This window comes from Cryphonectria parasitica, assembly GCF_011745365.1.
Source record: "Cryphonectria parasitica EP155 unplaced genomic scaffold M406scaffold_9, whole genome shotgun sequence".
Classification (NCBI taxonomy): Eukaryota; Fungi; Ascomycota; class Sordariomycetes; order Diaporthales; family Cryphonectriaceae; genus Cryphonectria; species Cryphonectria parasitica.
The window spans coordinates 1,880,751-1,894,007 of NW_024468917.1; the positions used below are offsets into that span (position 1 = coordinate 1,880,751).

A 13,257-nucleotide genomic window follows, 5' to 3' on the forward strand; every position below is an offset into this window, starting at 1 on the left:
AACGTCTTGTAGGTGTGGTCCCTGGTGGGATGTGATGGAGTGGTGACCATGGCACAATATGGTGTGCGTGGCATTCCAACTTCAGAGCCGCGCGTCACCCTTTGACGTCCATAGTGGAAGGGATATGTCCTGGAGGGCGGAGCACTGTTTGATGCTGCAGGGAATCTAATCAAGATCTTGAAGGATGCCAGATTGCAGTTGTCAAGATGGCGGGAGAGCATAATCGCCAAGATGTCGATTATCGGTTTTCCCCCACCGCCCCCCCCTTCCTTGGTGACTTGAACTTGGCAAAGATGCTGGAAGATCCGAGGTGGCTCACTCATGATCAGAAAAGGTGAAGAGCGTGTACCAAAGTACCACAGGTAAAGGGTGATGAGTGTGTTGTTAGGCTGGCATTGAGATTCCAGGGCTAACTCAGCAGTGAGGACAGGGGTGAACCCTTGGATTGGAACACAGTGCTGGGGTGGGGGCCGGAGGGTGCAGCGTAGCAGGGGGCGCCTCAGCGCAGCAGGGGCCCAGCAGCACGGAATCAACCCTAGCAACGTGCGGAAGCTAGTCCCGTCCTGTCAGGGGCGTGCATTGTGCGGTGACACGAGCTGTCATAAAACGAAACGTTTCCTGAACCCTTCATTACCATTGATTACTGCCTACCTTTTTAATAGTAGACCTTCTTCAGTGTCACTCGTTCCACGTTCGCCAGTCCTTTCCTCCACCTGCGTAGCTCATGCTCTGCTTGACCACCCTCGTACACTGTGCTGGGGTCAATCTCCTTGAATCACTTGCCATACAAACCGCCTAAGACAGCTTCCCAGCATTCCACGACACTCTCGTCAAAGATCTGCAGCCTTGCGTCAGGGGGACGAGGTGCCACAGCCTCGTGTTTCGACCGTCTGTTCACCTCTCCTAGCAGGCTGCTGCGTTCCTTGGCGACCAATGGAGCTTTGCGACTACCGAACACTACTCCAGATCTTCTACGCCCGGTGGAACTAAACAGTGCCAACTGTCAGTTGACATCATGGCTGGTATCGAACAGCTCGAGATCCCTAGCAAGGTACGTTTACTCTAGGTTCCTGGACCTGAAGAGCTATGGAAGTATGGAAAGGGGTGAGAAGGCTGATTTCTGGGGACAGTCGTATATCGTCCGTTGGGTCAGTGTTGAGGAAGGTCACACGATTTCCTGGAGCTTGCAGCCGCACAAGAAGTCGATGTAAGTCACCCCTTATTGCTCCCCCTCCTCTTCTACTCCCTGTCCTCCAATCTGCGTAACTGATGGACTGTTGACACCACTCTGTGTACATAGAAACTTCGGTATCGTTAGACATCCTGGCAGCGGCAGCACCAACATCACTGTCAACCAGCTCGAAGTAGCCGAGGGACTCGATGGCATCTCCGAGAGCAGCAAGAAGGCCGTGTTCGCTAAAAAGGACTCGGGCAACGCCCAGGAGCAGCTCACCAAGAAGGGTTTCATCGTGATAAATTGGCATGGGAAGTGCGAGGCGGACAAGGTGTCCACGGGCACCTACGACATCGACTCGGGCAACGGCGGCATGTACGGCCTCATCTTCGACAATACATTCTCGAAGCAGACCTCAAAGTCCGCCACCTTCGTCCTCCTGACCTACCCGACCGGTGCGCCTCCGCAGACTGCGCGTAACTTGCCCAACTTGCAGGCCGGCACCAGCGCGAGTACGAGCAGGACGAGTCTGCCCACCAAGGGGGCAAGCCCCAGCATGAGACCGAGCGCCTGGGAGTCGGTGGACTCCCTACAGAGCCAGAAGACGAGAGGGAGGGCGGCCTCGAATACGCGGAGCGAGGCCTCGGGCCATACGAGCTCAGGAAACTACCACACAGGGCTGCTGCTGAAGAGGAGGCGCAAGAAGGGACAGGGCTACGCGAGGAGATTCTTCTCCCTCGACTTCGCGACCTGCACGCTCTCTTACTACCACGACCGGAACTCGTCGGCGCTCAGGGGGGCTGTCCCGCTCAGCCTGGCAGCGATCGCCGCGGACGAGACGAGACGCGAGATCAGCATCGACTCAGGCGCAGAAATCTGGCACCTCAAGGCCTCTAACGACAAGGACTTTTCGGACTGGGCAAAGGCCCTGGAAAAGGCGAGCCGGATCGCACGAGGGCTGGAGCCCACGTTCCTTGAGCCTAAGCCGATCAAACGCCAGGTTACAAGGCGCTCTTTACAGGCCCCGCCGGACACTCGACAGGAGGAGGACCGAGAGTGGCAGCAGGTAGAGGCCCTCGTGAGCAGGGTTGTGGGAACCCGAGACGCCCTCCGACGGCTGGTTAAAGATATGGCCGCACAGAAGCACTCACACCCTCATCGGCCGCTCTCTTCGCACCTGTCTCCAGGCACCCCTCCGATTGGAGAGGATGGGGACTATTTCAATGCGCCATCCGAGAGGAAGCCATTCTGGAAACGCAAATCCAGCGCTACCATTACACCTTCAACACTTGGACCCTCTGTCTCGTCGGCCCTGGCAGTTCCAAGTCCCTCCAGTGTCACCACAACAATCATTGCAAACGGTCCTGAGGAAAAGAGAAAGTCGAAGGGCTTCCACTCGGAGGAGGAGCGCACGATGCACGATCACTGCAATGCACTTCTTGGCGACCTAGACTCGGTGGTGGCTGAATTCTCAAATTTACTATCTAACAGCAAGCTAAGGCGGATGCCACCATCTGATTCCGCTGACCCCCGCAACAGCATAGAGTCAACATCAACAGAAGAGTTCTTCGATGCCGAGGAGGCTGGTGACCGCTCACAGCTGCTGGTTATTGACCGCCATAGCGAGGATGAGTCGCCTGTCTCCGAGGTTGATGAGGCAGAGGTGCACGATGACTCGTCTGTGTCCAGCGTCGACGGCCCAGATGATACCATGCCAGGGAAAGACGAGGACCACAGCAATCGGTTCCCCAGCAAGCCGAAATCACTTACCCCCTTACCGATCAATGAGGAGGTCAAGCGGCGCAAGACAGTACCACAGCCCAAGATCATGCCGCCAAGCCTCATAGCATTTGTGCGCAAGAATGTTGGAAAGGATTTGTCTACCATTAGCATGCCTGTGTCGGCCAACGAGCCGACTTCAATGCTGCAGCGCGTCGCCGAGCAGGTAGAGTACGCTAATCTGCTCGACTCGGCGGCGAAGCAAGGCAAAGCCAACTACCGCATGCTTTATGTCGCCGCCTTTGCAGTATCGCAATTCAGCGGTGGTCGTGTCAAGGAGCGGTCCATCCGAAAGCCCTTTAATCCACTGCTAGGCGAGACCTTCGAGCTCGTTCGCGGCGAGAAGGAAGTTCCTGGCGGCCTGCGTCTCATTGTCGAAAAGGTCACTCATAGGCCTGTCAGGCTGGCCATACAAGCCGACTCTGCAACCTGGTCTTTAGCACAGTCACCTGCACCTTCACAAAAGTTCTGGGGCAAGTCTGCCGAGATTACCACGGATGGCCGGGTCCGCATCGTATTGAGACTCCCGGATGGCACTGAGGAGCGGTACAGCTGGACCATCGCAACCATGTTCCTGCGCAACGTGGTCATGGGCGAGAAGTATGTTGAGCCCGTGGGCGACATGACGATCCTGAATGAGGATACCGGTGCGAAAGCGGTGGTGGAGTTCCGGTCCAAGGGAATGTTTGGTGGGCGGAGCGAGGATGTGCAGATCGAGACGTACGGTGATGACGGCCAGAACACAGGCCTTGCGCTGTCGGGCACCTGGACCAACTCCCTTAAAATCATGGAGTCGGGCAAGGCTGGCGAGGAGATCTGGCGGGTGGGGTCCCTGGTGGACAATGCTGCCAGCACCTACGGCCTGACAATGTTCGCGGCAGGTCTAAACGAGGTGACGGCCATCGAGAAGGACAAGCTGCCGCCGACAGACACACGTCTCAGGCCCGACCAGAGGCTCTGGGAGGACGGCAAGCTCGACGACGCCGAGAGCTGGAAGGTGAAGCTTGAGGAGGCCCAGCGGGCGAGACGGAAGCAGCTGGAGGAGCAAGGCGTTGAGCACAAGCCCAGGTGGTTCACCAAGGTCGAGACGGGCGCAGAGGGCGAGGAGGTGTGGAAGCTCAAGGGCGGCAAGGATGGATACTGGGAGGAGAGAACAAAGGGCCAGTGGACAAGCGTGGAGAACATCTTTGAGGCTTAAGCTTTGCATATCATGTTCATTTGATAGACAATTATCTCTGTTATACTAGCGAATATAAGAAAGACACCATCGTTTACTGCAATTGAAGCAAGTACATATGAGCTAGTTTACCTGTAATGTTGGTTCTATGGAGTAAGTAAGTACTATGTACCGTGTCACTATTATTGTTTGAACGAAGCCAATCCCAGGGGTGAGTGTGGCCCGTGCACCCTCCATCTAGGCGGATAGTTCCAGCCTGCAGCGTTCCCCCCTGGCTGGTAAGAGTGCCTGGCTGGCCTCCACGTATTGCGCTTGCTTGCGCTTGTGACAGCTGCTGCCACCTTGCGACAAAGCTCCAAAACCCGCCAATTCTCCAATTCCTCTTTTTCGAGACACCGTTGCGCCGCCAGCGACGACGTCCTTCGTTTCCAAACACAACAAATTACATTCCTCCTTTTATCAGCTCTCCCGACAACCCTCCCTCAATCGACACAACCGCACCTCCTTCCCGACCTCGCTTCGCTCACAAACCAAACTCCTTGAACCACACTTTTGCCCAAGATGGACCCTTACTCTTCAGAAGGCGAGCTGATCAACATCCACGCCGCCTTCCACCAGTACCAATACGAATCCGTCCTCAACGACTTCGACCCGTCGTCCTTCTCTCCCGAGAACCACCTCACCGCCCGCGTCCTCCAGCTGCGGGCCCGCATTGCTCTGGGCCAGGGCCAGGATGTCCTCGACGAGGTCAAGGGCGAGAAGCAGCCGGAGCTGGTCGCGGTGTCTGCGCTCGCGACGCTGAGCCTGGGCGACGAGGAGGAGGCCGTGGGCATCGTACAGAGCCTCCTGAATGCAGGCGGCGACGCCGCTGCGGAGAATGCTACGGTGCAGGTGCTAGGGGGCACAGTCCTTGCTGCGACTGGCATGGGCGAGGAGGCGCTGACCCTTCTGGGACGGCATCAGGGAAATCGTGAGTTCCTCCTTCTCCCCCCCCCCCCCCCTTTTTTTTTTTTTCTCTACCCTGAATTGGTACGAGAGCTTGTGAGAAAGGACGGAAGATTGCCTGAGGGTTATTGCGTTTTGGCTCGGGAACAAGAGTAGCTAATATGTGGACATGGCCTCTGCTCGTTAATAGTCGACGCCGTCGCCCTGATCGTCCAGATCCACCTACAACAGAACCGCAACGACCTCGCGATCAAGGAGGTCACGGCTGCGCGGCGGTGGGCGCAGGACAGCATCCTAGTCAACCTAGCCGAGTCTTGGGTCGGCCTGCGGCTGGGCGGCGAGAAGTACCAGCAGGCATTCTACGTCTTTGAAGAGCTTGCACAGGCGCCGTCCACCTCGTCCGTGCAGACGCTCGTTGCGCAGGCCGTCGCAGAACTTCACCTCGGCCGGACCGAAGAGGCACAGTCGGCACTAGACCAGGCATTGAAGAAGGAGCCGGACAATGCAGAGGCTATCGCCAACTCGCTGGTGTTACAGGTCCTCGTTGGGAAGAGCCCCAACGACTCGATTGAGTAAGTGCTGCTCTGGATTTCCAGCCTATAACCCAATCCCCATCTTCCAATACTTTGGAATTGCACGGACTGACTCTTGTCTTCACGATGTAGGTCTCTGAAGAAAGTAGCCCCGCAACATGCGTTCCTGACGGATTTGGAAGAGAAGAGCCAACTGTTCGACACCGCGGCATCGAAATTCAGCGCAAAGGTCTCGGCGTAAACGGTGCAAGTATGGCTTGATAATCAGGTTGGGAACCTATAAAGAGCAAAGACAAACAATAATAGATTTCACGAGACATGATCCAATCTGCGCTCTCCTACTTCGGATGCGTCTGCCGAGCTGTTTGAATGCAGCTGGATATACGCGCCACCTGAGTTCCTCCTGTCAAGATGTCGTTCTTCCGTTGTTCTGCCCTGATGCCCGACGGGCTAAGTGGCGTATTTCTATTTCTCTCCGCGGGTTCATCATGCAGGGAAATGGCGATTTATTTGCAGAGTCAACAAGCCTGCAGTTGTGCATCGATGTTTTAGAGCACTGTACTTGACTGTATGGCTGCTCGACGAAGAACATTCTGGAGGAAACTGAACGAGACGAACGAGTGTAGACGACCGGATGCACGTCTTCAAAGGTTTCAAATTCTAATCGTGACCGCTACTTCATCCCCAGCTTTCATGCCTGCTGTTGCAGTTCGACCATGGGAATGTGCAACTGACTTTCTTATACCATTGACATCACCGTCATCTTGATAGTCGGTCAAAGGAGCAGTTGAGTGTCATGGAGAACCTTATCGTGACGATGCCATTCCTGGAGGCTAAAGTTCGATCAAACGTTGACACAGGGGGGCCTGGTTGATATCCCCTCTGTTCGATGCACAATGACGAGGTTCCCCTGGAGGGCTCTTCACTGAATTGCTATTAGACGTGGCTGCCCACCCCCATTCACCGCCCGTTAGCGTGAGAATAATGTACTGTGTATGCTTGGAGCGGTAGCGTACTCGTGTCCCATGTGAAATCGAGAGGGGTTTTACTATGGTACACCTCGGCGAGAAGCCCATGAGAGAATCCACTTCTCGGAATTCCTTTTTTTACCACCTGCAGCACCGGCCGGTATTAGTCCCCATGGGGTCAAGCGTGCGACCGACCCGAAATATCTGTCAGGACACCGTCTATGACATCACTGAAGCTGACGATGACATGGGACCGAAGCTGTGCGTTCTGACCGGGCGACGTCGTGTCAACTGGGGGAGAAGCGCCAGATGGACTTTTCTACAAATGATTTTGGCTGTCTGTTACCCCACTTGCCATCATTGTGCATGTACAGCTGGCTGGTCGAGAACTTTGAGTGAAATGGATATGCGGCATGTAGAATATCGACGATCGAGTTTCTCAGAGGTACCGTTGTCGGTGACAATCTGCTGATCCCAATCTTCACACACGCACAGAGAGTAGAGAAAGAGGGAGGTCGAACCGGAACAGAGCCTCCTACACCACACTGGCCACTGCAAAATCTGAGACGGTCTAGATGAGTTTGGTGTGCCACCGGCCTTCTAGAGGGTGGCGGATCTTCAGCGGATTGGCACATTAGGCCGAGTAGATTTTTAGATCTTTCTGGCCGTTTCGCCGGCCCAGATCGATTCCTGGGGCTGTCCTTGCCCAGCCAAACTTGACCCCGGGACCTTCAACGGCCCAGGTCTTTGCGGGCGTCTCGTCAGCCAGTCGTTGGCGCACACGCTCCTCCTCTCCCTCGTCAACCTTGTCTTGCCTCCCTCATAAATCATCGCTACGCGCTCCAAGCCTGCTGCAGAAGTGACGATCCTCCCCTCGTATGGTTTGGTCGTGATCAGCCTCTGCAGCAGTCCAGGCCCTCCTCCTCCCCCTACTCCCAAGGGGCCCCGGCGGCCAGCTATAGTACATACACTTGCAAGCAAAAAAATAAAATAAAATCCGCGCCATAGAGGGCATGATTAGCCTCATGCATAATAACGCCTTTGCAGTAGTGTGTGTCGTGGGATTGCTTTGCAAGTGCGGAAGACGAGGATACAAGCCACGATTGCCTAAGCTAGGCTCCTTATTATGGAGTCTTTGTTTTCCTTCCTTTTCCACAGTTTACTATAGACGGTCGTCATCTTGCTGGCCACTTCTTATCTCTCCTAACCTGTTTCCAGTTTGGCGTCGGTTTGGTGATTTTCCAACAACGCCGCCCGGCATGGCGGAGCCCCGGTGGATAGTCATAGCCATAACTCACGATGTTTTTCTCTCTTAGCCCTGATATATAATATAGTCTCTCTGTCTCTCCCTTTTCCCTGGTCCAGCTAGTTCATCTCTGATTTTTCCTTCTTGACTCTCACCAAGTACAAGTTTGAAATTGTCTTTTGTGTCTATATTCACATAGAGCGTTACTCGGGTTCTTCGCCATTCATAAAACACCTATTTCTTGTTTTCCTGCTCGAGGTTTCACACCAATAACGTTCATCAAGATGCCTGCGGCTACTATTCCTGCTCCCATTGCCGTCAAGGAACCCGCCAACTTGGCTGGTGTCCTCAACAAGAAGAGAAAGATCATCTGCTTCTCTGGTACGTCACTGTGACAGATTCCTTCTTCACCACCATGGTTTCGCTTCCCCTCCTTTCAAAAGACCAACAGCTAACATGAAAACCCCACCTAACAGATTTTGATGGCACAATCTTCATGCAAGACACGGGACACGTCCTGTTCGACAGGTTCGGCTGCGGCTCCAAGCGGCGAGACATTCTAGACGAGCAGATCAAGACAGGCGAGCGCTCGTTCCGCGAGGTGTCAGAGGAGATGTGGGGGTCGCTGAACGTCCCCTTTGACGACGGCTTCGAGGTGATGGAGGAATCCCTCGACATCGACCCAGACTTCCGGTCGTTCCACAAGTTCTGCCTGGACAACGAGATCCCCTTCAACGTGATCTCTGCCGGCCTGAAGCCCGTCCTGCGCAAGGTGCTCGACACCTTCCTGGGCGAGGAGCAGTCCAAGCACATCGACATCGTCGCCAACGACGCCGACATCAACCAGGACGGCTCCGAGTGGAAGGTGCTCTGGCGCCACGACACAGAGCTGGGCCACGACAAGGCCCTCTCGATCCAGGAGGCCCGCGCCGCCGCCGAGGCGGACCTGGCCGGCGACGACGGCACCATCCCCCTGATCGTCTTCATCGGCGACGGCGTGTCCGATCTCCCCGCCGCGCGCCAGGCCGACGTCCTCTTCGCCCGCCGCGGCCTCCGCCTCGAGGAGTACTGCGTCGAGAACGACATCAGCTACATCCCCTTTGACACCTTTGCCGGCATCCAGACCGAGCTCGAGAGCATCATGGCCGAGGACGCCCAGAAGACGGGCGGCATGGGCGTGCCCGCGCGCTTCAACCCGCGCGCCAACCTCTGGCGCCGCGTCTCGAGCAAGAGCGCCGTGCCGCGGTACGTCGTCATGACGCCTGCCCGTGAGGACAAGATGTTCCTGTGGCCTGAGGCCTTCTCGGAGCTCAAGACGCCTGGCGTCGAGACCAAGACTTTGGAGCTGGGTAGCGTGACCGAGGATGCTGTTGCCGAGGCCACGGCGCCGGCGGTTGTTGTGCCTGCTGCATAGACGAGAAAGAATGTTTGGCGATTGTGCATTGGGATATTACAATTTTTTTTTTTTTCCTTCTCTTTTTTCAAGGAGTCACTGGGTAGACTGTCGTATCGACAAGTAAAACACATACACAGCAGGTCAAGAGGGCACGGCGTTGGGGAGATGATTTAATGATAAATAAGGCTCACTTCTGGGATAAAATCCAGACATGAAATCCAACGAAATGACAATACATTCTTAGTTGAAAATTACTTACAAGTCGTTCCCACACAATCCTTCCAAGTCAAATTGCAACACTGCTGTCTTCTTGCAGCCCCCTTACCACCTGCTCAATTCAAAGACTGCACACACAGTACTTGGCTTATACAGGTAAATCACATTATGCAGCAGACATTTCAAAGAACTGACGACGCCTGCCAAGATGGCCAAGGTTCATGGATGGCGTTGTAGTAGCCAAGTCACGGCGCATAAAATCCCATCGGCCAACGAGCAAAACGCAAAGGTGGCACTGGTCATGCATCAGCCATTCGCTGCATATTCACATGCACACACGCACACGCACACGCAGATGGTGAGATAGGTCCAGGCCCAGGTATGGATCCGGAATAAGGTTACGGGTTCTCATCCGAGAGGGGCGCAGTCCCGCACTCCGGGGTAGCAAGATTATCCACGACGTTGCCAAGCTGCCTGCAGACTGGATGCCTGCAGGTTCGGATAGGTGGGCGGACACTCTTCCCGGTGAAGGGGGTGTGGAAGCACAGGGCAGGAGGCATACATTGATGGACAATAATTACGCGGCATGCAGTTGTTGCACAATGGGAGGTGCACGTCTCCTTCTCAACCAGTGTCTATGGTTTGACCAGCCACAAACCCCCTTCTTTTTACCTGCTTAATTAAGTGATGCTTCTCTCGATAAGCGAACGTCTCGTCCAGATTGTTTTCTTCCACGAACGAACTGGGGAAGGGTGAGGGGTTGTTTAATCCCAGGAATCCGGCCCAGCTTGTAGGAGTCTCGGTCAGCCGGAGCTGAAAATTGGAACCTGGGCGCGCAAGTCAAGATACCGACGTCAAAGGGGCTTGAGTTATGCAATCTTAATGGTTTATAGTCTGCCCCTGGTAAACTCACTCCGATGTGCTTTCTTTGTTCATGCCACCCCCCGTCTCCAGGAGTTTTTACTGAGCTTCTTGACGCCTCAAGAAATTCCATAAATATACCCAAACAAGACCTGTTTGCCAGACACATCTCATGAACGGACAGCCATCAGCCGCGGGAGGGACTGGAAGGCCCCCGTCCGGCGTCAACGGAACGAACAGCACGACGAGCATAAACGGCACCACGTGGTTCCCAGGCCCCGCCGTGCAGAGCAGTTTCGGCGCCTCTGGACTCGAGGTGATTGGGGTAGTCTGGCCCCTGGTCACGGTCGCAGCGTGTTTCCTCGCAGCGCGGGTCAGCATCAAGCGGCGGTCACGCAAGGGTCTGTGGTGGGACGACGTCCTCCTTATTGCCTCGTGGGTGATGCTGGTTCTCTTTGCAAGTGCGACGACGTACTGTGTACATATCGGCCTGGGCAGCCACAGCGGCGCCGCGGGTATCCAGCAAAGGCCCATGCAGTTGTGGACCATCATAGCCACCGTGTTCGCGGTTCTGGGCGCCGCGTGGAGCAAGACGTCCTTCGCACTTACCCTGCTCCGCATCACCAAGGCCAGCCAGGGCAGGACACTGTACTGGTCCATCTGGGCCATCGTGGCCACTATGAACGCAGTGCTATTCTTCAACGCCATCATCTGGTTCATCTACTGCAAGCCAGCTGCGGGGGCACGGGATGCAGACCTGCACGCGCAGTGCTGGGAGCGGGGCGTCGTTGTCAGGTATACCGAGTTCGCGGCAGCGTACTCGGCAGCCATGGATTTTGTGCTGGCTGTGCCGTGGGTAATCTTCATGAAGCTGCGGATGAGGCTGAAGGAGAAGCTCGGTGTGGTCGTCTGTATGAGCCTTGGTGTATTGTAAGTGTCGTTGATATCGTCTTGCTGCTCCTCCCTGCGTTCTGCCGTTATCTCGTGCGTGGTTCTGTCATCACCCCTTGCGGCTTCCTTGCTGACGTCCCCCTTTTTCGCTTCTTCCAGTGCCGGCTGCACCTCAATCATGCGTTCCATCACGGTGCCGACATTGTCCTCGAGCGACTATACCTATGAGACAGGTCAGCTGTTCATCTGGACGGGCGCCGAATTAGCAACAACCATCGTGGCGGCATCCATTCCTGTGCTGCGGGCCTTATTCAGCGACCTCGTGAGGTCCAAGCATCACGCGAGGGAGCCGATGACGGAGCTGCACACGTTTCAGACGCTCAAGGATAGCGAGGGGATACGCGTGACGAGGGAAACGATCGTCACCAGGACGCCGTGTGATGCAGAGGAGCGCGGTCTGGCTGTGTCCAACGTGAGCCTGGTAGGGGTTGTAGAGGAGGGTCCGTTCTCGCCGGCGGTGATGACGGCTGGGCCGACATATCATTCCTTTCGTTGACCAGAGTAATGATGGTGAAATGACGCAAGCCTTCCAGTTATTTGAATGATTGTGCTATGTACCGGAATAATGAATCCAGAGCGTGATGAGGGAAAGTGCAAGTGAAGAGACGTCAGAAAACCCAAAATAGAAAGGAAGGTGCCAGGGATACGTCAGGGGTCTGCGCAGAGAATGACTCGAGGTTTCCCAAAATCACGGAACTCTCTGTAAACACTCACGGTAGGTACAGATTAACTTTTCGTCATCCGGTGGGTGACACGATCCGGTTATGGAGCTTCCGCCCAAGTGGAAACATGAGGCAAAGAGAACATCTTATCTGGAGTAACTAGCTCGTCAGATTCTAAACCAAAAATTTGATAACAATGGGCAGAGGAGGAAAGAGGAAGAGAGATCTACATAGTACAAGGAGAGAATCACGTAAATTTTCTGGGGTCGTTGCGCAGCGGAGGATAATGTTCCCTGATCGGGACCAAGAGCGGCTGGCATGGTTCGATTTAAGCCCTGAGAATCGAACCACCGCAGACGAAGCCAGCTAGGCAGGCCAATGAGCGGTGCTTAGCAACTCCTTTCCCCTTCAGGGCATTGGCTGGGGACCTTGTCAGACATTTCCAAGAATGGCATCAGGCCGAACAAAAGGAGTGGCTCCAGGGGGGGAAGGTCGAGAAATGGCCATGTGTGTGCCTCTGCCCCTCCTTCTTCTGCCTGGATGTTTCTAGGACCCTGATGGGCAGAAAAGCAGAAGGAGAAACGAATCGTTGGGCCCAGATTGTGGAGATCCTCCTCTCCTCTCGTGATTTTTGATGGCATGTGGGTGGGCCTCTGCTTATTGGTGTCCCGTCCCTTGCACTGCCAGCCTGGTATGGATGAAAAGTAACAAGTCAATCCTCCTTTCCAGCACGCATACGAATCCTTCCTTGGAAAAAGAGATCGAACCCCTATCCTTTTCTTATTTAAAAGAGTGGGAAAGTCCATACTCGTCTCCTCCTCTTGCTGCGTCTTCTCGTTGAAACGTTTTCTCCCAAAAATAAAAACTGCCACCATCAATCGCCCTCGATACCACCAGACCACCACCGCGGCGCCACAGATCTACATACACAGTATTCGCCACGAACCTTCACGCACCCACATCCAGTACAAGTACAGATTTGGTCACGCGAGAGACTTTAGAACCTCCATTTTACACTCGCACAACACTATACTTCTTTTTCTTCTCCCGAAATATAAACAGACAGACGACAAAAAGAAGAAACAGAGTTGGAAAGGGAAAAAATGTCTCCCTCTTGCGTCCTCTCGTCACACCTCGCCAGGCAGTTTGCTGCGTCCTGGAAGGAGATCCGCCACCCCCTTGAGCCGGGCCCGACGTCCCCGACCAGCAACAACGGCACATCCTACTTCCAGCGCGCCGGATCCCCGACGGGTTCTGACGACGGCAAGCGCTCCATGGACAACGACCGCAGCAGTTCTTCGGGCCCCCCGATGTCAAGGAGTACATCGAACTCCAGCTGGAAATGGGGA

The 13,257-nt window shown here is 55.0% G+C and overlaps 4 protein-coding genes across 4 annotated transcripts; all 4 read left to right on the forward strand.

Moving 5' to 3' along the window:
• Window positions 1-681: 681 nt before the first annotated feature.
• On the forward strand, window positions 682-4,231 carry M406DRAFT_282820 (uncharacterized protein). Its single transcript, XM_040918490.1, has 3 exons — window positions 682-1,051; window positions 1,131-1,207; window positions 1,301-4,231. Exons 1-3 carry the CDS (start codon window positions 1,016-1,018, stop codon window positions 4,149-4,151), a joined length of 2,964 nt encoding a protein of 987 aa, XP_040771917.1. The 5' UTR covers window positions 682-1,015; the 3' UTR covers window positions 4,152-4,231.
• Window positions 4,232-4,570: 339 nt separating this feature from the next.
• On the forward strand, window positions 4,571-5,933 carry M406DRAFT_324564 (uncharacterized protein). Its single transcript, XM_040919886.1, has 3 exons — window positions 4,571-5,100; window positions 5,266-5,647; window positions 5,741-5,933. Exons 1-3 carry the CDS (start codon window positions 4,692-4,694, stop codon window positions 5,847-5,849), a joined length of 900 nt encoding a protein of 299 aa, XP_040771918.1. The 5' UTR covers window positions 4,571-4,691; the 3' UTR covers window positions 5,850-5,933.
• A 2,173-nt stretch (window positions 5,934-8,106) lies between these two features.
• On the forward strand, window positions 8,107-9,236 carry M406DRAFT_334561 (putative 2,3-diketo-5-methylthio-1-phosphopentane phosphatase; the record flags this gene model as incomplete). The annotated part of the gene is made up of 2 exons (XM_040920955.1): window positions 8,107-8,203; window positions 8,299-9,236. The coding sequence occupies 2 exons, from the start codon at window positions 8,107-8,109 to the stop codon at window positions 9,234-9,236; spliced, it is 1,035 nt and encodes a 344-aa protein (XP_040771919.1).
• Window positions 9,237-10,602: 1,366 nt separating this feature from the next.
• Window positions 10,603-11,508, forward strand: M406DRAFT_220816 (uncharacterized protein; the record flags this gene model as incomplete). The annotated part of the gene is made up of 2 exons (XM_040915573.1): window positions 10,603-11,225; window positions 11,346-11,508. Coding segments are annotated over 2 exons (786 nt in total), but the record flags the coding sequence as incomplete, so codon positions are not given.
• Between the last annotated feature and the right edge of the window lie 1,749 nt (window positions 11,509-13,257).

Bases quoted from the DNA above. Each gene is read 5' to 3' on its own strand.
- M406DRAFT_324564 (XM_040919886.1), top strand. From the start codon at position 4,692: ATGGACCCTTACTCTTCAGAAGGCGAGCTGATCAACATCCACGCCGCC. The intron at 5,101-5,265 runs GTGAGTTCCTCC...GCTCGTTAATAG, and splicing joins GGGACGGCATCAGGGAAATC to TCGACGCCGTCGCCCTGATC. The intron at 5,648-5,740 runs GTAAGTGCTGCT...TTCACGATGTAG, and splicing joins AGCCCCAACGACTCGATTGA to GTCTCTGAAGAAAGTAGCCC.
- M406DRAFT_282820 (XM_040918490.1), top strand. From the start codon at position 1,016: ATGGCTGGTATCGAACAGCTCGAGATCCCTAGCAAG. The intron at 1,052-1,130 runs GTACGTTTACTC...TTCTGGGGACAG, and splicing joins AGCTCGAGATCCCTAGCAAG to TCGTATATCGTCCGTTGGGT. The intron at 1,208-1,300 runs GTAAGTCACCCC...CTGTGTACATAG, and splicing joins CAGCCGCACAAGAAGTCGAT to AAACTTCGGTATCGTTAGAC.